Raw genomic sequence first — 25,417 nt, forward strand, 5'->3', positions numbered from 1 at the left:
AAGTTAGACAAGAATATCTCTGATTGAGCGATTGAGGTGTTGTGTTGCTAAGATGTAATAATGAACATAGTGGTCGTCATTTACTCCCGACATCTGAGCCGCTGAAGATGCAGTAGATTACGTTTGTTTGTGAATGGAATGCGCCTCCCGATCTACATATATCCGTCTATGTTCGCGCGACTCATTCATGATCCAGCTTCACTTACAGCAGAAGTGAGTATAAGCGTTTTTTTAATGAATCTTTGCGATCGCCTTTCCTTATAACGTGGTAGTTAGGAAGTTTAGCGGCTAAATGCGGCTAATGTAAACAAGACCGTCATTCCACAGAGAAGAGAGGGGCGGGGTGAGCAGAGCTCATTTGCATTTAAAGGAACAACCCCTTAGAATGGGATGATTTTTGCTGAGCTGATTTTGGCAAGGTAAAAAGGGTGTTGTTTTACAAAAACATTGAGAATTAAATACACAGTATCATACAGCCTACATCCCTAAAATGTTTTTAAACACATCTGACACAAGCAAAAGCAGATGTTTGTATTCTATACTAAATCTATCATTTTAAAAAACATTACTTAATAAAGATGTTCCTTTAATTTAAACGGTTTTAAACATAATACAAAATGTATTTACAAGAAATAAACAGTCATTTAAGAATGTTTAAAATAATATTCACTCACATGAGATGAGGACTTCAGTCAAATTCAAATCAATGGTCTACGTTACTGCATGTGGGCAGACGAAGACCAGCCGAGTACTTCACACTTTTTCTCTGTAAAGGTGATCTGTGCTTTCAAAAATATGTGCATCACTTCCAGTAGTTGTCAGTAAGAAGTCCATTGAAGAATGTCATATCAGCCAGTAGGTTACAGTCCAGATGAGGCTGCACAGTTGTGCATTTTTCACCCCATATGGACTCAAGGCCTAAAAAAGAGAAGAATATACCATATTAATACACAACAATTATTTACTTACATGCTTACATTGCTTCCCATGTAATAAATGTCCATTCAGATGATGTTATCACAAAATAAACCCTAACAGGGTGATCAGGACCCTAAAGCAAAGTATAAAGAATGTAGATTATATGACTGGCTGAATGTATCATCCTTTATGTAGACACTTGCAAGGGTTAACATAAATAAGAAATAATTTACTAGTCTCACACATACCAGTACATTATTTAATTAAACAAAAATTGTGTTAAACTTGTGGGAAAGAGATGGAGAAAAAATTGGATTGAGACAACTGTGACCAAAAAAAACATACAGCCTCTGAGTTCAGTGTGTAAGGAATAATTCACCACAAAATGATTTTTTTTTTTCAGTTCACCCTTTTTTTTCTTACTCACCCTGGTGTTGTTCTTTTGATCTTCTCTCTTTTGGATCACATGCTCAAGCATATTATGGCAGTGAACAGCGATCAGCTTCAAGCTTTAAGAAGAAGAAGCAACAGTAACACATAATGATCCCATTTGACTTGTGCTGTGTATTTAAAGTTTTCTGAGCACATACTTTAAGGTTTGGTGAAAAACTCTCATGCGTCTTGATCAGTCTTTTCCACACAATGGCATTCAGTCATTTTCAAGCTCAGAATGTGACAGCAGACCTGCACAAACACTACATTTTCCAATTACACTTGAGTAAGCGAAAATATTTTTAACTTAAAAATACAATTACCCTGTCTTTGTTTCCTTTTTTTTTTTTTTTTGCATTCTAAGAGAGGACCTACGAATCAGGATGCAAGAAAAGGAAATAAGAATGCACAAAAAATAAGGAACTGAACAGCACCCAGACAGATAAAGAAGTATAGGTTTTTCTCACCCTATCATATTTTTTCAGAAGGCCTGGAATATAACACATGAGTCATATGGACTAATTGTATCATGATTGTGATTCCTTTTAAAGCTTGGAAATTATTGGGCTTTATTGAATGCCATTACATGGAAAGAACAAACTGTGTTCCACAAAAAACAAGCAAGTAAAGCACGTTTAAAACAATATGTTAGTAAAGATGACATAATTATCATCATGAACATGAACATGAACAATATTACATTAATACAATATTACATTAATATTACATTAAGACAAGGGACAATAGCAACATGAGGGCTATATATACCAAACAGAGAAGGTCATATGATATGAACAAACCAATGAGCAAACAGACTAGAACAACCAATGAGAACATGACACATTGAACAAGGGAACCAATAGCAGGAGTACAACAGGGCAAGGGAAGCAAGACACAAACAGCATGAAATCAAACTACAAAATAAAAGACATGAAAACAAGAACATGAACAAAACACCAAAACAACCCAAGTTACATATATATTCATTATATTAACAGCCCTTGACTTTATTTCTGTTCAAGGGCTATTTACTCATTTAAATTGCACATAAAAAAGATTCCAGGCTAATACAAATGCTGTATAACATAGCATTCAATATGAATTTAGAGTAATTAAATGAATGACTCTTTTGAGTGGGTTCTATTTAGTAAATGAAGCAATATGTCCCATGAAGCTGTGGTTTACTTTAAGAGTTAAACCACAAAATCACAAGGCTTGCTTTTATAAAACGGGTATTCCATAAAAATATGCATTTTAATATTAATTGTATTAATAAAATAAACACATAGTAACTCTCAATGTAGTTCTGATAGCAAAGGTTGCTAAACAACAAAGACGCAGTAGCACAATAATAATCATGTGCTGTGTCCGAAACTGCTCCCTATCCACTATATAGTGCACTATATCGGGTGTCAGCCATTTTGTAGTGATGTCCAAATTCTGAGTGAACGACTTTATTTCCTACATTCGTTCACTACTTTTTACTCACAGTGCATTCTGATTTCGAGTGTACAACCGATGTACACTCGCTGAAGCACTATATCCCACAATTCAATGCGGAGAACCGACGAGCTGGAAGAGATAGTGAGAGCGAACAAGTTTGATTGAGAGATGTCGTACATCTTTATTATTTCTGCTTTAATGTTTATTTCATGCATTATTTATATCAAAATATATTATGTAGGAATTTACTCAGTTTAATATTTTACTGATTTACTGAGCTAGCATCTTTGTTAATTTCCAAAAAATTGTGATAATTTGGTGGATATTTGAAAATGTTCGTTGGTAGCGTATTCATTCTGATGTAAAATTAACGGTCGCCTGAGGGCGCTCTACGACCATTGGCATATTATGCTGCTTGGGAGAGTTTCAAGATATGCAAACAATAAATACATAAAAGTATGAACGTGTTAATGAGTGTTTATTTTGGTTGACAGTGATTTAATAGTATTTAATGATTATGAACATATAACCATTACCAAACAAATTAATACCATTAATGAAACCATAAAGCTGATGCGGAGGTATGTATAATTACAATATAAAGTCATTCAAAGTGTTATTGCTGTTAATACTATTTTCTAAAATAAGGTACATGTAAAATAAAAGTACATATTTGACAAAGATGTTATATGTCACTGTCCGAATTCGTTCACTTCATTTCGTCCACTCGTGATATAGTCCACTCAACGGCCATTCACTATATAGGGATTAGTGAATAAGTGAGCGATTTCGGACACAGCTATAGTAACAATGACCAATGAAAAAATACAGTACAATACACAAACAAATAATTCAAGAGCCGGTTCTCTTAATGAACTGTTCAAACTCGGTAATTGCCTGATCTGCAAGATATTACTTTTAGTTATGTCGGTTACGAAATACAGTTTCACGTGCGTAGGAAACTGTCCGTGTCATTACTGACTATCATGTATTTAGCCTTTAAAAATCATATCGAACGGAAAGAATGAAACAATCACAACGACAACAATCATATTTATCAATGCTGAAACGCCTAAATGTATAAATACAGATAAACACACTTTAGTAATGCCACTCACCTGCAAAATAATTGGCGACGAACTGATGTCCGGTTTGATGTCTGGATGACATATCTTGTCCAATATCTTCGTTATTAAACTCCAGTATGTCTTTACATGAATGTGTGTTTCCTAATGTAACCCAAAATGGCAATTTTGTTTTTTTAATTGAATAAAAGAAATGCAGGGACCATTAAAAGGCTTATGTTTGCAAGTTCGTCACGTAGAAGTTTAAAAGCCAAAAGCGCGCAAAAGTCTTGAGAGATCTACCAATCATCACCATGGAACTGACACAAATTTGTAATGACTATAACAATAACAACGATAATGGGAAAATAATAATAATAATATAACAATACTACTACTACTACTACTACTAATAATAATAATAATATGTTGTAGATAACTGTAGGTAATTATAAAGTTTTTATAAGTGCATGAGCCTCCCAAAAGGAGGGGTATAAACAATAAACTATTGCTGAGCTTATAATAACTAGTTGATATACAGTGACAATAAAATTATTAATTTACTTATTTCTTTCTTCCAGGATATATGTGTCAACACACATAGTACAACCATATTTAATTTGGTGTTTTATGGTTTTACTAGAAAACACAGTTAAACTAAAGATGTGTGCTTTATTTCATCATTAATATGGTTTCACTGTCAATACTGTAGGTACTGTGATTTTACTACAAAAGCCATGGTTTTTGTGGTTACTGTGGTTTTACTACAAAAACCATAGTTAAACTATGGTTCTTGTGGTAAAACCATGCTTAATTTTGTAGTTACCATGGTTTACTGCAAATTCTATAGTAAAACCATAGTTCATTTTGTGGTTACTGTGGTTTTACTACAAAAACAAAGTTAACCCATAGTTCTTGTATTAAAACCATGGTTAATTTTGTAGTTACCACGGTTTTACGCCAAATCCTACAGTAAAACCATGGTTTATTTTGTGGTTACTATGGTTTTACTACAAAAAACAATGTTAATTTTGTGGTTACTATAGTTTTACTACAAAAAACAGTTAAACCATGGTTCTTGTAGTAAAACCGTGGTTAATTGTGTGGTTACTATGGTTTTACTACAAAAACCATAGTTAAACTATGGTTACTGTAGTAAAACCATGGTTTATTTTCATAAGGGGTATGTCGGGTTGTACAGTATATTAAGACGGTGCCAGATACAGCTGATAGAATAGCACGATACTATGGTATTTCTCCAAAAGCAGATCGTGGAGACATTTTTATGCCCACGATCAATCATCAATATATCGCACACCCCTACATGAGCAACACTAGCAACAGCAGACCAATATTGCATTTTATTCACTTCATCTGTGATAGTGCATGCAAACACAGCGAGAGCATCTCTAACGAGAGCAGAAAGTGTCTGAATTGACATGTCTGTTTTCAACCCCACCCCTGACTGCAACCAGCTAATCTCACAGCTGGAACAACAGCTGTAACTTGGCTTGACCCGTGGGGAACAGCTGTGACTTGGCTTGACTCGTGGGGAACAGCTGTGACTTGGCTTGACTCGTGGAGAACAGCAACTGTGTCTTGACTTGACTCATGGAGAACAGCTGTGACTTGGCTTAACTCGTGGAGAACAACAGCTGTATCTTGGCTTGACTCATGGAGAACAACAGCTGTATCTTGGCTTGACTCTTGGAGAACAACAGCTGTGTCTTGGCTGACTCATGGAGAACAACTGTATCTTGGCTTGGCTCATGGAGAACAGCTGTATCTTGACTTGGCACAGAAAGTGTAGCCCTGATTTGACTTGACACCGGAGGATCAGGCATCACTTGATTTGCTTTGGGTGCAGCAGACATGGCGAGATGAGATTTGGATGAGATGATTTTGACTTGATGAGGCTCAGGCGTGGCAGCCATCTTGTGAACAAGCTTGGGGATGGCGGCCATCTTTTGGACTGGCTCTGGGATGGCGGCCATCTTGTGGACTGGCTCTGGGATGGCAGCCATGACAGGTGCAGACTCGGGAACGGCAGGCATGGCGTGAGCAGGCCCTGGAGCAGCAGGCATGGCCTGAGCAGGTTGTGGTTTGGCAGATGTGAAGTGAACAGGCTGTAGCTTGGCAGACGTGACGTTAGCAGACCTTGGTTTGGTGGATGTGACTTGAGCAGACTTTGGCTTGGCAGGCATGACGAGCAGGCCTTGGGGCAGGAGACGTGACATGAGCAGGCCTTGGAGTGGCAGATGTTGTGCAATGAGGCTTTTGAGTGGCCGGCATAATGTGAAAAGGCTCTGGCTTGACAGGCATGGCATGAGCAGGTTGGTGGGTACTGGAGGATCACGGGGTCCTTCATCCGTGATCCCCACAGTGAATGCAGAACCACCCAAAAGCAGAGCAAAGTCAATGTAACGGACCAGTCCAGTGAGGGGTATTACGTGGCATTTTGGATGATATGTCCTTATTTAAGACAAAGCGAAAAATGTCCTTCAAAAAAGGTTCCTTAACCCTCTGGGGTCTGAGGGTGTTTTGGGGCACTGGAGAAGTTTTGACATGCCCTCACATTTGTGCTTTTTTCAGTATCTTAAAAACATATTAATGGCTAAAGTTTGATTACATTGTAATCAGCACAAACTGGGCTACAATAATATGTAAGAAACATTAATGTACATGTTTGTGTTTTTGAGAAAACAACGTTTATGCGTGGTTAGTGAAAAACTGAAATCTTTAAGTCACTGAAATAAGACCATGAAACACATTCTGAACATTCGTGCCCAAGACTTTTGAGAACTGGATGTGGTTGTCTAGAGTTTTTTCTACAAAAAGATGTGAAAATCATCTCATTTACGCATTTACAGAAAACAATATATTGATTTAAATTTTCTAAGACATGTTTTGTGACTGAAAGGGAATATGCGAGGGAGTGACAACGACCATGAATATTTAGTGATTCACACAAAAGAGACAAAAGGCCCTCCTCTAATGGCCCATCAGTGAGACTGGGACTGTCAGGTAGAAACAATGAGAGATTCAGAGAATGGAGTTTTAGACTATTTGTATTTTATTCATATCATCAAAACATACATAATGAAAGTCAAAAGCACATTAATGACTACACTGATCTAACCATAGAGACATAAACAGACTTTGTGTCATTCCTGAAAACTGTTTTCTGGATTCTGTTCAACAAGTGAAACAAGTAAATTATACCTGATATTTAAGTGATTGCTGCTTCTTTCCATGGATTTAAGAAACAAAACTCATCATCAGTAGTCCAGGAAATTGTTTTACAATAAAAAAAAAATCAGTGTAGTTGAACATCTGATGTTGGTACAGCACTCTTCATGTAGCATTCATCTGTGGTGCAGGAATCAGATCACTAGAGAAATCAAAACAAAACAAAACAAAAAAAAAAACACCTGTAAGCATGTTAATATCAGGAGCATCTGTAATATATACATATAGTATTATTTTGTAGTCATAGAATCACACATGCTTTATACTATCTTTAAAAAATAGCATTTTATATCTAAGAAACTAATTATTGTTTAGCACATTAAACATCTATTCATTAACATAGTATTAATAATAAACTAATAGTATCCTATTGTTATACGATAAATAAATACATAAATAAATACCCAGATAGCAAGAACGTTTGGGCCAAATGTGGCCGATAGCTGGCACAAATGGCTTACATATGGCATGGCTGAACAGATATGGGCCAGATTGTTACCGTATATGTTTTGCCATAAGTTTAAAATTTGCGGGAAATCATTGCTTGGTTCACAGCTCCTTTTAAGGTATATGGTCCAGATAACAACAAACACATTAGAACCAAGTAAGGTTTAGCTATGGCTGACATTGGTGAACATCGACTTCTGGCTAACATTTGGATTACACTTGGACAACACATCAAGTTTGGCTGATGTCCGGCAGGCCACACCTCGGTTGCTACGACGACCGCGTCAATTTGACCAAAAGGCGGCAATTCCCTCACGGATTTTCCGTCACACAAGTGCTTCAGGTAAGGGATATTTTGCCATTTTAAAGTAATTTTATTTGAATATTTATGATTTTGTGTAAACATGTGTAGTTATTAGATGTTTAGTTATTTGTTTCATTGAGAAAAGCGTCGAGTTATATAATTTTTCTTTGTTAAATGTGATGTTTGCGCAGCCCTCCGACAGATTCCAATAATCACGCAATCCGGGTTAATACAAAATCACTTATTTTAGATAGAGATTGATTTGTGAAAACGTTTATAAAGCATTTTTCACGTGTTGAGTGTTTTTCACTGCTCTGTGGTGTGATAAAACATACAGGCTGTCTTGCCATAAAAGATAACAGTTGAAGCCATTCGAAAAATCATCTTACATTTCTTAAAAAGGGCTTTGATGTAACGTAGTAATCCCGATTTCATAGTCCCGTTTTTTTTTTTTTTTTTTACCATTTTAAGCAGTTTTCAAAACTTCAAAATGATCGACAACATGTTAAGTTTTCTTTAGATGTACAGTTAGCAAATTTCCTTTGGCCCGGATCTGGCCGTAATCTACAGCTAAAGTGTGGCCCAGATTAGTTTTTGTTCGCCGGCCCAAAATTGGCCCATATGTTTTTAGCCAGAACTGAACCAAACCAGAGCCATGACTCCGCCGTTCATCAGTACTTGATGCAATGTTGAGAAAATACTTAAAATACTTAAAATTTTAATATTTTTTGTATTTCAAGTCAAATGCTGTATCCCCAGGAGGTAAGTACAGCCTAGTAAATGGTGTTTGTGTGAATGTCCACAAAACTTGAAGACTTCATATTAGCAGTAGGAAAGAAAATTTTAAAGATGAAAAAGAATTCATGAGATAAACATGAATAATATGTTGCCATTGTGTGAATAATATGTAATAAGTAAAAAGTTAGTATAGTTTGAAAATGTATTTGAAAATGTAACAACTTGATTATATAATTCAGATGACATGTATTTGGTTATCCTGCAGGTCTACCTTTCAGTTTGTACTACTGATAATAATTATTACACTAAAAATCAAAATGTTTCTCTTCACTGTAGGTGCTGTCAGGCAGAATCCCCTGACTGGAAGGGCTTCAGATAAAGACATTGAAATTAACTGTATAAAGTGGCTGCACCTGTCTGGAGAATGAGATGGTGGGAGGAAAGAGAGAATGAATAAACAACAGTGCATTGCTGACCCCCTTTAGACAGTTTGCAGCATTACTAACACCAACACACTTTTAAGCAACTCTAACACTTTTCTTCTGAACACTCAAGTTTGAACAATGTTATTTGTTCTTAAAAACTGGTTCAGACTCAAATTTGTCCATTTATTTATTTATTTATTTTTTAATGCTAAATGTATATCTGTTGAATATTCCTAAAAATTGATTCCAACTCAAATGAGTCAATTTCATAATTTTTGGTTTGAATATTAATTGTGTTTGTTTTATATTCTTAAAAAATGATTCCAACTCAAATTGTAATGTTAAATATGTGTTATATATTTATAATAATATTCTAACTCAATACTAAATAACTGTAAAGCACATTTAAACTGCACTAATAAAAGTAAATTATTTTATTTACATTTTTGTTGTTGAGTGTGTGATTTACTCTCTAGTTAATACAAATTTTACATATACAGTCAGCCACATGTGGGCCACATTAGGGCAGTGAGGTCTTAACAGAACTCAGCCTTACTAAAATGAAACATAAGGCCCATATATGGGCCACATAAAAATGTATTATATGGCTCATGATAGGCGGAGTTATGGCTCTGGTTTGGTTCAGTTCTGGCTAAAAACATATGGGCCAGTTTTGGCCCGGTGAACAAAATCTAATCTGGGCCACACTTTAGCTGTAGGTTTGGGCCAGATCCGGGCCATAGGAAATTTGCTAACTGGGTATGATTTTATAGTCATAAACACAAGCATGCTTTGTATGTCTTATACAATACAAAGCCATTTAATGTCTGAGAAACTAATGTATTATTGTTAAGCACGTCATAAACATCTATTCGTGAACAGAGTATATGACAGTAGTTTTGTCTAAACAATCTTAGACTCTTTCATTCAGTGTTACAGTGTAAACACTATTACATTTATATCGCGTCATTTTTATTTTATAGAACATTAAAAACAGCCTGGCGTCGTCAAACATTTCGACGCAATGAAATGAAACATACTCATGAAACGTTTCACTCGACTGCACGTGTAGTCACGAATATCACAGTAACACAACAACTAACGTAAGTAATAAAAGAAAGACTTACTCTTTCGGTGGATCTCGCCGTGCGTCACATCGCGCTCTTCCTCTGAGGGAAATATAAATCTTTCTCCTCACAGCGTGTCTTCTTCCAGTAACAAGATGCAAGTAGCAGAGATGAACAATGAAGTGAATCTCCCGCTTTGTTTACGTTGATGTGGGCGGTTCGCCGCGCGCGCCTCCACGTGGCTGATTATAATAACAAACCGAAAGTAGCTCTTGGGCGTGATCAAATTAAAAATAATTAGGTCTGACGAGAAAGACTGGACATGGGGTTGGTTTCATACAGATTACTTTAACACATGATATTTGTTTTCGATAAGACTTACTTCGTTTAAAAGCAGACATATCAGGCTTTCTACAGATATGTCTCTCGTGTCTCTGTGTGGAGTATTCGCTGAGTTTTAGTTCATTTTAGTGACGCATTTCTTAATGACGATCACAGACAACAACGCAGCAGACTGCATACCCTGTTTGTTTGCTTTATTTCACAAAACCACAGAGTGTTGTTGTTATTATGAGTGTAGAAAAATAAAAGTGAATTCCTTACAGATTCCATTGATGTATTGTTCTTATCTGTACGATCAAAAATGACGGAGAAATTTAAGTTCTTTTTGGCATTATCAGAAAAACGGCCACAAACCGCGCCGGCGTGTTTTTCGACCCCAGAGGGTTAAAGTCTACCTGATAACATAGGTCACAGAAGTCAGCCACATAGTTTTCAATGGATTGATTACCTTGACGTAGTCGGACCAGGTGGTCTGCTGGGTCCATGGCGATCTGTGTTTTGCAAGCCGCTGGATCTTTGGTAGGCGAAGTATTCTGTAACGTGGACTCGTAGGAAGCGTGTAAGATCCAAGTGCGAGCTTTATTATACAGATCGTAGTCAGACAGGCAGGGTCAATCTCCAAACAAACAATGTTGTGAAGGCAAAACAATTGCGTAATCCGCATAAACAGGCAGAGTCCAAATACCAGAGAGAGCAGTCCAAAGTGACAAATGAACAGGGCTGTGAAACTTGACAAAACCTATGGCAATGAACTAGACAAAAACAATGGCAAGAAACAAAACCGTGGTAATCAAAACAGGGCAAGGAAAACAGGGATAACGCTTGGTAGAGTTCGCTGAGCAAAACAATACTTTGCGCTTCCTGTTTGGTGTAGGCCTCCTTTTATGACCACCAAACAGGAAGTAACCAACGAGGCAGCAGAGGGAGCAGCAACAGTCAGTTCATGGGTAAGGGCTCCCTCTGCTGGCGTGGCGTTACAACTATTTAAATACTAATACTAAGAGGGGTTATTTATGCTTTTATCAGTGTTGTATGATAAATCTGACTCAATATAACATTGCGATTACAGTAAAAAAAAAAATTATTGGTCTAAAAACACAGATTTGTCAGCATTATCGGTCTTGAGGATGTTAGAATAAACCCAAAACACACGTGATCAATGTCATGTGGTAAATCTGGCCAATCGTGAAACAGCCATGTGGTCATCAGCACTCCTGCAGCTGTTCTGAAGAAACTGCACCGGCTGAATTAGCCGGCTGCTCTTGAATCGCTATTGCGGTACTTTGATGCTACACGTGACAGTCACGAGGCGTCTGCACCGTCTCAAGTCGGACAAAATTTCTAACCGCCATGCACTGCTTTAAGTCAGAATTTGAATGAGCTGTGCAGCGCTGCGTTGTGTCGAACACACCTAATGACTAGAGGAACACATGGGAACATACATGAAGGCAAGGAAATCACATGACATAAGTCTAAAATTAGTCTTAAGGTGTTTGCACACTGAGTCCGAAATTTTCACACATTCATAAAAAATAATTACGACTTCATGTTGTGTCAATCACAATTCTATGCCTTGTTGTGACAGATGTTTTATGAATAATTGAATTACTGAAACATACAATCAAAATCAAATTCATTTAATTTAGTATTATAGATTGACATTCTTTCTTAAAGCTAAAACTGTCAGATGTGTTCTCTGACTACTGAATTTACTGTACTGTACTGTTATTATATAAACTGTAACTGGAAGTTATCTGTGCTCCAGATTATGACCCCTGCCAGATAAATAAACAAAATAAATGAACTTATATTATTATTGTTATTTGTTTTGCTTTGTACACAGGCTATGTGGATGTAATCTCACTGCTCAATCCTGTGAAAGTTTGTCTTCAGCTCTAAAATCCTCAAAATCCATTCTGAGAGAGTTAGACCTGAGTAACAATGACCTGAAGGATTATGGAGTGAAGCTTCTGTCTGATGGACTGAAGAACCTAAACTGCCACCTTGAGATTCTGAGGTAATAAACTAAATTAACAAAATATTTAGTGTTTGTCAAATTGTAAAGCTTGTGATGTAAATATATGAACATACGGCATGGCACTATGTTAATTTCTATGATAGAGTTTATTGTTTAGAGTCTCTGAGTGGCTTGGCTCACAGTGATTACTTCTCCACACAAAGTCTATCTCATGCAAGTGCTGTGAGTTGGGTTCACTTATAACATGCATTTGAAAATGCAACATGCATCTAACACAGAGGTAGGGTACGTTGATCTTGGAGGGCTGGTGTCCCTGCAGAGTTTAACTCCAAAAGTGTGTTCAGGTGTGTTTGATTAGGGTTGGAGCTAAACTTTGCAAGGACACCAGCCCTCCAGGATCAGCATTCCCCACCCCTGATCTAACATCTTGTTTAAGATTTTATTTGATTGGCCATCTTATTTATTTTGACCTTGAAGGTGGGCCAGCTTAAAAAAAATTAACTTTTTAATTGTTTTGTCACGCAAGTAGTGTAATATAGTGCATCAGAGGTGCAGTTGGTCAAAACAAATGCACAAACAGCCATCTCTAGCACTGACCTATTACCATCCCATTTTGACTTCATTAATCCAGCAGCTCATCAGACTTCAGCATGTTTCATATTAGTAGTATTAGTAGTAGTGTTATCCTATCATTATTATCATTATTATCATTATTATGCTTCAGTGTCTCAATTCACCACCAGTCTGAATGCATTTATACATGTACATTTTTATTTATGCATGGTTACCACACTACCACATTTTAGTTCTAATTACTTAAGTTTTATAATAAAAAGTGCTTTATTGACTTAAGTGTACTTTTAGATCATATCACATATGAATGTATCTTAAATGTAAAAAAGTTGTGGCATTTTACAAAGGTATCACTACAAAAAATGCTTTTCTTACTTAGATGTTTTGTCTTGTTTCCAGCCAAAAATATCTAAATATTCTTAAATCAAGAAGGATTTTCTAGACAAGCAGAGTTGCTTAGAACAAGCAAAATAATCTGCCAATGGGGTAAGCAAAATTATCTTATTTCAAGCAGAAAACAAGATTATTTTGTTTACCCCATTTGCAGATTATTTTGCTTGTTTCAAGCAAAAACAGATTATTTTGCTTGTTTCTCTTGTCTAGAAAATCCTTGTTGATTTTAGAATTTTTAGATATTTGGGCTTGAAACAAGACCAAAAATCTAAAAGTAAGAAAAACATTTATTTTGCAGTGTAAGTTGATTTGTTTGTGTACTGTTCTCTATATGCGTCCTGTGTATACTTCAACTGCAAGTTAAACTCTCCTTCATTAACTTCGCAGACACTGAATGTGCTTTTACATACTTTGATAAGGGCAGAGTAAAACTATGAAATAAGAAGAAAATAAACAATATAAATTGCCACTCACAATGTGGACATAACAGAAATGCTTCTTACAAATATCTTGTAATCTAGATCTGACTTTTCTGCTTATCAATTAGCACGAAAAATAAAATATCAGACAATAAAGGTGATCACTATACAGTGAAAATGGTTCTCATATGGTCCAGTGAGAATTACAATTAAGATATACTCAAATAATGCAAATTACAAAAAAGTCTAAAAATTCTATTATAATTGAAAGTCGTACTATGAACAATAACAATAAAACATACAGACGAAGCTACCAAAAGCCAAGGATGAATGCAGATGTGTACTGATTCACTGCTTTCTGACTCGGCAATAGAACAGCAGCATGGAAGGCACTAATTTCCTTGTTAGTCATTGGATCAGTCACATGATAATGACAGTGTTACTCTCAGAGCAGCCAGTAGGGGGATACAAACTACAGCCTAAACATTTATTCCTTAATTATTGTTAACTTAGACAATCACTGTAACAGAACACTCCCTGTCTGGCGCAATTGAGTGCCACCACTCAATAACAGCTTTTTGACATATAATACTTTAACTTGGATTCAGGAGTAAGGAGTACAACAATCTCGATTACTGGCCTTAGGAAAGCTTGGTGCCATCTCGTTTAGGAATCCTTATTTCCACTTTTTTGCGCATTTTCCCGTCCTTGCTTGGAAAAACCTGCGTAATGATTCCCAATGGCCATTCATTTCTTTTGGTTTGGCTGTCTTTGAGGGGCACAATGCTACCTGGTTCAACATTGGGTTGATCAGACCATTTCCTATGTGTCTGTAATAAGCACAGATACTGTTTCCTCCATTTATCCCAGAATGTGTTTGCTAAATGTTGGACTTGTCTCCACTGACACTGGAAAAGATCTTTGGTTCCAAAGTCACAAGCAGGAGTGATGGGGGTGCCCACTTTCTGTGTGAAGAGAATGGAAGGTGTAAGAAGAAATGGGTCACTTGGATCAGTAGACACTGGCACCAGCGGTCTAGCATTGATGATGGCGGTTACTTCAGCCATAAATGTAGTGAGCACTCCATGAGTTAATTTCATGTGTCCTAACTGAAGGAACATGGAGTATAGTATCTTCCTTGCCATCCCTATCATTCTTTCCCAAGAGCCACCCATGTGGCATTGAATATCCAATACCAACCATGTTCAGCCAGGTATTTTTGAACACTCTTATCATCAATGTTTGACAGAATCTGAAGCTCCTTGCACACACCGATGAAATATGTCCCTTGATCTGAAAGAATTTCTTTTACTGTGCCTCGGAAGCAAAGAAACGCCTAAGGGCATTGATAAAACTGGAGGTGTCCAACAACTCTATTACTTTAATGTGGACTGCCCTGACACTGAGACAAGTGAAGAACACCACCCATCTTTTGTCATGTGCCAGACATCCTCTTGTCCGACGTGCATGGATGGACCATGGGCCAAACACATCTAGGCCTATGCTGGTGAATGGAGGATCTGTACACATCCGTCTTACCAATAAGGCTCCAACATGGTGCTTGCCAGGAATGATTAAAGGATTCTTTTCATCCTGATCCAGTTTCGCTGAAATGCGACCTCCAACTCTCAAAATGCCTTGATTGTCAATTAATGGATTCAGTGAAATCAGTGGTCTAGTTTTAGGAAGATTCTTTCCACTCTTGATGCATGCAATTTCTGTTGCATATGGCTATGTCTGCCGGATTTTGGTCAGAGCGTACATAATACCACTGTTCAGGCTATAACTGGATCTTCTTATCCTTAAGACTCGGTTGTTGACATAGACATAAAACCGTGTAGTCTGATTATGTATATATCCTAATACCACTTTGCTGTCAGTGTAGAAGGTGATGGCATCAAGATCCATGTCCATCTTAGAAGAGATGAGGTCAGCTACTTCCATTGCCAAGACTCCAGCGCACAGTTCCAACCTTGGGATGGTATGTTCAGGAAGTGGAGAAAGTTTCACTTTACCCATCACAAAGCTTATGTGATTGCCTCTCTCAGGGCAGGAGAGCTTGAGATAAGCAACTGCTGTGATAGCTTTGGTGGATGCGTCTGAAATCACACACAACTCTCTGCATGCAGCTTCTGAGGGCGACTGTTCGGACTAGGTTCTAGGTATCTGAAGGTGTCTTAAATCTTGCAGGGAATTGCGCCATGCAACCCATGCCTCTTCTATGTTCTGGGGCAGTGGAGAGTCCCAATCAATGCTCCCAAATTATAAATCTCGCAAAATTAATTTGCCTTGGATGGTTACTGTGGCCGCAAATCCTAAAGGGTCGAACAGACTATTGATGGTGGACATGACTCCTCTACGTGTAAAGGGCTTCACTGCATCAGGTACTTAAAAAATGAAACAGTCTGTTTTGAGGTCCCAGTTTAGTCCCAGGCTGCATTGTATGGCAAGGTTATCTTTTTCAAGATCAAGATCTTTTAGATTGCTAGCATAGTCTTGTGATGGAAACGCCTCCATGACCTCTCTCTTGTTTGAGGTGATCTTGTGCAACCTCACAATCAATCTTGTGAGAATTGTCTGTGCGCTTCAGTAGACTCACTGCTGCTTCTACTGTGGAAAGAGACTTTAACCCATCGTCTACGTAGAAATCACGTTCTACGAACTGTTGCACTTCAGAGTCCTGCTCTTTTCTTTTCAGGCGATGGGCTATTCCCAAAGACATGTACCTTCATACGGTACTCCACTATGTCTTTGCTGGGGTCATTGTCTCAGAACCATAAAAATCCCAGAAAGTTCCTATCCTCTTCTTTAACAAGAAAACAATAAAACGTCTGTTGGATGTCTGTAGTTATGGTAACTGACTCTGCAGAAGTACACCCAAGAGAGAATTGTTAAGGTCAGGGCCTGTTAACAGCATGTCATTGAGAGAGACACCACTGTATTGGGCACTAGAATCAAACACTACTCGGATTTGTCCAGGTTTCTTTGGATGATATACGCAAAAGATAGGGAGATACCACCTTTCCTCTTTGTCTTTGAGAGGTGGAGCCACCTCTGCGTGCCCGTTCTCAGACTTTCTCCATGAAGGAAACAAAGTTTTCTCTCATCTGTGGTTTTCTCTCAAAGTAGCACAAGAGTGATGAGAGTCGGCAGTGGTGCTACCCAACCATTGTTCTCATCTTTCTGAAACTCTTTTTTTTCATGATGTCCAGAAAGTAGTCATCCTCAATGGACAGAGCTACTTTATCATCATCTCTTGTACATTGAAACACCATATCACCATATCAAGTGGTCTGATTGGTGTGTGAGTTTTCTGCTGCAGCATGTAATGTGGGAACCACTATATCTGACCTTCACCTGCAGGACATTAGGGCATGGTTCAAAGAGTGAAGACCTTCCATTATCCAGAATCTTGGTTTAAAGTGTGCTAACTGCAGTTAGCTTATGGACATTTCCTAGGCAGATGTTGCCTACAATGACCCATGCCAGATCAAGCTTTTGTGCGAATGGCAAGTCATGTGGACCGTTGAGTGTTTTATGCACCTTATGCACTCTGAGGATATCCCGTCCAAGGAGAAGTAAGATGTAAGCATCTGGATCAATTTCTGGAATTAGATGTGCTACTGATTTGAGATGGGGGTGATGGAGAGCAGCAGAAGATGAAGAAATCTCTGACCAGTTATTGGGAATCTCATTACACTTGATTAGGTCCGGAAGTGGAAGACTGCCCATCTATGGATTCAATTTAAAAAGCCACATGCTTGTCTTCCTGTTGTCTCCACAATCCCAGCACAAGTTTTTAACAAATATGGTAAGCTAGGGCTTTGGATGCCAAACATATCAAAGAACTCAGTACAGGCCATTGATCTGTTACTTTGGTCATCAATTATTGCATAAAGCTTCACTGCTTTACTGCGGCAACCCCTAGGATAGACTTTGGCGAGACAGATTTTTTAACATGATTTATCGATCTGATTCCCACCACAGACTTGAGTGCAATGTGATGAGATTGCAGATGCTGATACAGGATCCCCCTCCCCACCATGTTCTGGATGGGGGGTTATGTCATTAGATATAGGTGCTGGTTCTGAGTGAAGGTCAGTATCATGATTCTCACTACCACAATCTCCACATTTAACATGGGCCATGCAATTTTTTGCGATGTGCAGTGATGACATGCAGCATCTAAAGCAGATTTCATCTTCTTTCAGGAATGGTTTACGCTCTTACAAAGGCTTCTCCCGAAAGATACGGCACTTGCGGAGATGATGTGCCTTTTTGTGTATAGGACACAACTTGTCACAATCACTGCTAGAGAGTTTGTCTTTGTTGCAGAGGACAGTAGATGACACATCTGTTTTGTAGACTGAAACCTCCTTCTGTTTAAGCTGTTTCCATGAAGTTAGCTTTGCAGGACTATCTACACGAGATGTAAAACTGAAACTTGGGTCATTTCTGATCCTTGCCTGTTGAATAATGAACTCAACAAACACATCAAAGGGAGGAAATGGGACGTTGTTTTTTAGCTTATAATCAGAGCCCACAGATAACCACCTATCCTGAATCCGAAAGGAAGTTTTTCAACTACAGGATTTACTCTGTGAGCAGTGTCAAGTACCGCAAGTCCAGGAAAATCCATCAGCCTTTGCTGACTGCAGCTTCATGAGTAAATCACTCAACTCTCTTAGTTTCGCATAATCTTTGTTAGTTTGGGAAAACTGTCAAGGCGTCTGAACAGCGAATTCTCTATCACTTCAGGTGAGCCATAGCATTCCTCTAACCTGGCCCACATCATTTTCAACTCTCTCTCCGGGTTATTCGCATTCACAGTTCGGATCCGACTGACATGTTCAGCAAGCTCCTTTCCAAGCCACTTGACAAGAAGGTCAATTTTTTCATTAAATGTTAAGTCTAAATCTCTGATAGCATTCTTAAATGGATATCGCCAGGCTCTGTAACTTTCTGGTTTATAATTGAATTTCAGCAGCCCTGTAGAGATCAGTTCACAGCGAGCTAAGTAACGCACAAAGTCATTCATACTGGAGTTATTATGAATGGATGCAGCAGCGGATCCAAACCCTAACGAAGTGTCACCTGCTGGACGAAGTACAGGTGTGTTGAGTGGTTGTTCACGAACTTGCCCTGTTCGGTCATCAGAAAATGACTCTACACCAGGCATTGATAGATATGGGCTATTTGTCTTCGCTTGCTGCATGACATAATCTTTAGTGCGCTGTGCTGTATCTACTGGTGTAGATCTTGCAAAAGTTTACAACTTAATCTTTCACTGTGGTGATCAACAGCAGCTTCAAGTGCATCGGCCTTTGCGACAGTTGCGGCGGTTTCTTTCTCTTGCTTTAACATGTCCATAGAGGCTTCTAAATGTGCTTTTTCTATTTTCATTTTCACTTCCTTTTCAGCAAATGATAGACGTGCCTTTGCAGCCTCTGCTTCTGCACATGCTTTAGAACTTGCTGAAAAATGGCAACAACTGAGTTGAAACACGAGACCTGGTCTTCCATGATGGCAAGCTTTTCTTCGACATAGTTTGAAGAACAGAGGATTACTTGCTTGATGCAGTGTAGAATCAGCTTGAACTGCGATGTCCTGTCCGACAGAGCCGTCATTTTACTGTACTGTTCTCTATATACATCCTATGTATACTTCAACAGCAAGTTAAACTATGAAATAAGAAGAAAATGAACAATATAAATTGCCATTCACAACGTGGACATATCAATAATAAAACATACAGACAAAGCAACCGAAGGCCAAGGATGAATGCAGATGTGTATTGATTCACTGTTTTCTGACTCAGCAATGGAACAGCAGCATGGAAGGCACTAATTTCCTTGTTAGTCATTGGATCAGTCACATGATAATGACAGTGTTATTCTCAGAGCAGCCAGTAGGGGGATACAAACTACAGCCTGAACATTTATTCTTTAATTATTGTTAACTTAGACAATCACTGTAACAGAACAGTTTAAATACATACATGCTATGGTAAAAAAAAAATCCAATGGTGATTCTATTATCAAGGTATGGATAGAGGTTTGATACTTTATGCATCTCATTTGATCACAATGGCAGTTAAATGCAGGTCAAAGACCTAGGTGCCTCTATTTCTGCTTAATCTGCAAAACAAACAAACAAACAAACCTGCTTGGACCAAAGCACAGTATTCACAGTATTCAGCATGGTACCCCTCTATATGCTAAGATATTTCTGGTATTACTGCAGTAATTATGACAAACCTGCTTGTTTTCATTTTTTTATGGATATTTTGAATTTATTGAAATGATTAACTTTTGCTTTTATGATTCCAGAGGTGTTGTTCTGTATTTTTAGAACTCTGGAGTTTCAGTAAAAACAAGAGTTATTTAGAGTAATTAAAAAGAATTATGATTTAGTTTTTTAACCTTGAATTTGTGCTTATTTTTAACATTTTAATTTGTTGACAGTGCCTAATATGAACACATTAGTACAAATAAAGCAAGGACATAGAGCTACACACTTATGATATTGCATCGCGTTCATTATGGGAAATAATTCCCTTGAAATGGGTTGCCAAACATGATGAATGCAGAGCACAAAGAAATAAAGAAATAAACATGGCCAGATAAATTGCCATTTAAAGAAAATTAAAACTAAATCACCAAAAGGAATTGGAGAAAACAGTTAACAGAAGATGCAATGTATTTGAAAATTAAGTCAGATTTTTTTTGCCATTTTTTTAATTTGCTTATTCAAAAGATGAATTTAAAACATTTGGCACAAGTATAATTCAATAAAATAAAAGAACTGAAACAATAACAAAGAGAATGTTAATAAAGAGATTTAATCATGTCTAATGTATTAGCTTATTCTGCTACAACAAAATTTTGTGGATCGACAAAAAGTCACGATTTTATCCTGAACAAGTGTTGTTTGACGGTAACCCCAGTGATACAACTCTATTGGACAACCATTTCCATCATACTATTTATCATATTATTTGTACCATATTGATTTTTAACCAAGATTTTTAACTGAAATTTTAACCAAGTATGGCCCAAAACCTTAAAACATGACCATACAGGAATTTATAGAATTTGTGGCTGAAATAAATATGCATGTTGAAAGAGATATCTGATTATCAAACTAATGTCACATGCACTATGGTGTTTTTGTAGATTGTCTGGCTGTATGGTGACACAGAAAGGCTGTTGTTCTATGTCTTCAGCTCTGAATTTAAACCCCTCACACCTGAGAGAGCTGGATCTGAGCTACAATCACCTGGGAGATTCAGGAGTCAAGCTACTCTCTGAAAAACTGGAGGATCCAAACTGCTTACTAGACAAACTCAAGTATGTCAAACAAAAAGAGTTTAGGTTTTATTTCAACTTGTCAGTGTCTGTGTGTATGTCTGTGCCAGAATCAAGGACTAAAACTATCCATTTTATAAATGCATTTATGTAGTCTATTAAATTTCAATATGGTCTGTGTATCATCCGCTCATTCGTTTGTTTGTTTTTTCTTTATTTAATATTGAAAGTAGAAAATGGCTTTTTTTTTTCTTTTTTTTTCCATAAAAAAAAAAAAATCAGCATAATTTTTCATTGAGGGGTAGAAAAATTAATAAACAGCTTGAATATTAGATCCACACTTGGGTGGGAATTAAATGTCTGTTTCTGCTGATCGGTCAGCAGATCAAACCATGTTGTCATCAGTTCTTCCACAGTTTCACACGGCACGATAATAGTTCCCCTCTGCTGCTGCAGTTGTGCAGATTATAAATGTGTTCATTGCAACTACATTTCACCTTTTTTTCATCAAACAAACAGACTAATGAGTAGCTCGACACAACCTGTACCGTGGCAGAGTCTAGAAACAGTTGTAGTTGCAACAAAGTGGTTGAAGAGCAACGCACAGATCTAAACAAAGGTGTATGTTCGTAATTTATGTAAGTGAAACAGATCAATTTAGCTCAAAGGGAATTTTTAAGATTTTATTGGGAATTTGAACAGAATCGGCCAGCAATTTATTAAACAAGCCAGATCGACAGTTTAAGACATTAACTTGTAACACAAAACACAAGATACTTTTCTTTTCAATACAAATAACTCATTGGCAGTGTTGGGCAAGTTACTTCCAAAATGTAACATATTATATATTACTAGTTACTGTCTTTTAAAAGTAATTAGTTACATTACAATATTGCTGAATTGAAATGCATTACACTACTTTTAAGTAACTTTTTAATTACTTTAAACAAAATATCCACAGAAGTATGACTAGGCATTATAAAATACCAAAATGTAGTTTATTGCTGCTCATCATACATCCAGTGGAGGGTAATGAGGTAGGCCAATATAACATAAAATTATAAAATCATATTTAGATAGGTTTTCTGAACAAAACAAGAATGAAATATATAAACAAGCCAAAATGAATTAGGCTAATTTAAAGCGTATCTGAAAGCAAACACAACCTACCTCTCTCATTTGGCATGAATCCAATTAAATGTGTCCATAATCACGATGTATTTGAATGTTAAACTATTACTTATTAGTAAACCAGGCTTTGTACTTAACGCATGTAAAAACATCCTCACATGAGCAAATAAGTATTTGGCCCAACCTTAGGCTGAACAGCACGGATTGTACTACGCAGTACACACTACTTTAATTAATCAGTGTATATGTTTGGTTGACTGTATTTTATTCTGATAATGAACAGACTGCAATGCTTGCAATGCTGTATGTGTGTGCGTGAGGCGCCGACGCGATCGAACAGTGGAAACAAACAACAAAAAATTTATGGTCATACAGATCATTTGAAACGTATTCAGTATTTTTACTTTTATTTTATGTCATCTAATTTTTCTTTTCGTGAACTTTCAAAGAGCGCCGCACCACACAAACATGAACCAAACTCAGCAGCATATCACCCTTTATTTTCTTTTCACTTGGTTAACCTGTTAATTAGGCTATTTAGGTTAAATATATTTTGCATATTCACTTGATATATGTAGACTATGATTTGATAAAAAAAGATTTTATTATTTTTAGTTTAACTTAATTTTTGTTGCTTGTCTATGCTTGTCCTCCACATTCTTTCTCTTCTCCGACCCGCAGCTCTTTCTCTCCGTTAGCTTAGTATTAGTGGCACCAGTTCAGGTGATTCCAGGATTTATTTGTGCTTTTTCCTTTTTGAGAGTTTGGTTTCACACATAGATTACACCTGATTATGCATTCTTATTCTTCTCTCTGATGAAATGAATAAAACAGGAGTGTGTCCATCTCACACATGTAGAATCCGTCTCGGCAGTCATCTTAACCATCCAATTCCAGCATTTTTTTCTCTGGTTCTGTTTTGCGGTGTTGGTAAATTCACTACTTAATTTTGAGTTAAAATATGTTGTTGTAACTTGCGTTACTCAGATTGTAACAAGTAATAATGTTACCCAAATTTGATTAGTAATGTGTAATATTACTGCGTTACAGCAAAAAGTAATATACTACTGTAATATTATTACTTTTTAATGCGTTACTCCCAACACTGTTTATTGGATAAAACTAAGACATATAAACTAATCTAACACAAACACACACACTCACACATTCACACAGGTTGAAGAAGAGAGTGAGGAAATAAGGAGTTTAGAAGAGTGAAAATATGAAATCCCAACTTTATAGCAATATATGCAATTGCTTCATCATCATCTATTTAACCCTTGCACCAAGTTTCTTAATGAGGCTATTAAACTTTATATTAAATGCACCAGTTCAGTTAGAATCTGGAGGTTTTACTTGTGTTGCCTTGTGTCCAAGGGATTCCCTTTGTTGTCATCGTAGCAGAAAGGGGGGGTTCCCAAGGTTGTTGATTGGTTGGAAGTTCTGTAATCTTTAATGTGCAGTCTTGGGCAGAGAGCGCTCAAAGAATGCAAAAAGCAGCAACAAAAATGATGCAAAAAGCATGGCAAGAAGTCTTCTCCAGATACATAAATCAACATGTTATCTTATTAGTAACATGGTCTGAATATTCCTGCTCTTGCAGAGTATAATTTGGACATGATTTCTATAACACATTTTACATAGAATTGATTGATAGAAACGTTTAAAGCACAAACTCATACATACCAAACACAAATATAAACCCTTAAGCTATTCAATAGTTATTAAAAAGACATACAGAATGATTAGAACATGATAGACAAATGTGTGGGTTACATACATAATACAGAGTTGTGCATAGAAATGATTAGATGCTCATAAGTCCTTTTAGCATAATTTAGGTGCATATATACATGAAAAGGCAGTTTTTGTGCCATTCTGTGAGCCCAAAGATCAAAAGATCTAGAAGGAGCCTGGTCTTTGTCCTGGGTGGGGAAAACCACCCTACAAAATCTCTACTAATTATTTTCTCAGGTGGCCATGATGTGTTACTTGCCCCAAAATTGACAATCTCCTTCCTGAGTTGGAATTATCAATATTGATAAGTGTCCTTTTGTTTTAATGCTGCAAGCTGTTCAAAGCTCCTAGTTAGTTAGTTAGTCTTGCTTCAGACTCATGGCACCAGGGTATCATGGACAGATTTATGACGTTGTCTGGTTATCCTGGGCCTCTTACTGGAATTTGGCTCTTTGGGTTGTTTCAACACTTCTAATCGAATCTTCAATTGTCTGATTCGCTCTGATATGCTACATTTACAGCAGTTTCGAACGCAGCTCAACCAATCAGAATCAAGGGCCAGATCTATCCGTTTTATAAAAGGATTTATATAGTCCACTAAATGTCAATATATGGTCTGTGTATTATCTGATCATTCATTTTTTTTTTAACACTAAATGTAAATCAGTTCTTCCTCAGTTTCGTGCAGCACAATAATAGTCCCCCCTCTGCTGCTGCAGTTGTACGGATTATAAATGCATTTATTGCAACTAGATTTCATCTTTTTTTCATCAAACAACAGACTAATGAATAGCTCAACACAACACGTACCATGGCAGTGTCTAGGCAGGGCTTTCTTCTGTGTAGATATAAATTCTATTCTTTGCATTAGCTGAGTATGGCAGGGTATGATCTGACAGCTGTCATAGCCTACCCTACTCACCCAGTAAGTCTGTTTGTTTGTTAAACTAATTAATTAATTTGTTTCAAAATAAATATTTTAAACACTAACACAAAAGGACAAGAATAATGCATTGACTTGGGTATGTATTAGGCCTATAACATTTACACAAAAACTGTCATTCTGACTGATAACCAGAGAACAACAGAGATATTAAATACTCTTTAGTTCTCACACAGGACTGCAACGCAAGATTTTCAAAAATGTAACAATAACTTGCCACTTTGTTTTGTTTCTCACCAAACTCTACTATAGTATACCTTCATACACTTAGGACATGTCACAAGTTGCATATTTTAGGACATATTTGCATGATTGTGTGAGCAGGGTATCTGTGTGTGGGTGTACCTGGTCTTTATCACATTATAGGGACCAAATATCCCCACAAGGTCAAAATTTACTGGTATTACTGTCCTTGTGGGGACATTTAGTCCCCATAACGTGATAAATTTGTGAGGTCCCCATGAGGAAACAGGCTTATAAATCATGCAGAATCATTTCAGAAAGTAC

At 37.1% G+C, this 25,417-nt stretch overlaps 1 protein-coding gene across 2 annotated transcripts in view; it reads left to right on the forward strand.

Annotated features, from left to right (window-relative positions):
* LOC127161171 (NACHT, LRR and PYD domains-containing protein 12) overlaps positions 1 to 25,417 on the forward strand; it is a 68,172-nt gene that overhangs the window by 35,969 nt on the left and 6,786 nt on the right. For both annotated transcript variants that reach the window (XM_051103819.1, XM_051103818.1), the window contains 2 exons: positions 12,273 to 12,446; positions 20,968 to 21,141. In XM_051103819.1, coding sequence (XP_050959776.1) covers positions 12,273 to 12,446; positions 20,968 to 21,141 — 348 coding nt within the window. The remainder of the gene's footprint in view (positions 1 to 12,272; positions 12,447 to 20,967; positions 21,142 to 25,417) is intronic.

This window comes from Labeo rohita, unplaced genomic scaffold (assembly GCF_022985175.1).
Source record: "Labeo rohita strain BAU-BD-2019 unplaced genomic scaffold, IGBB_LRoh.1.0 scaffold_57, whole genome shotgun sequence".
Taxonomy (NCBI): domain Eukaryota; kingdom Metazoa; phylum Chordata; class Actinopteri; order Cypriniformes; family Cyprinidae; genus Labeo; species Labeo rohita.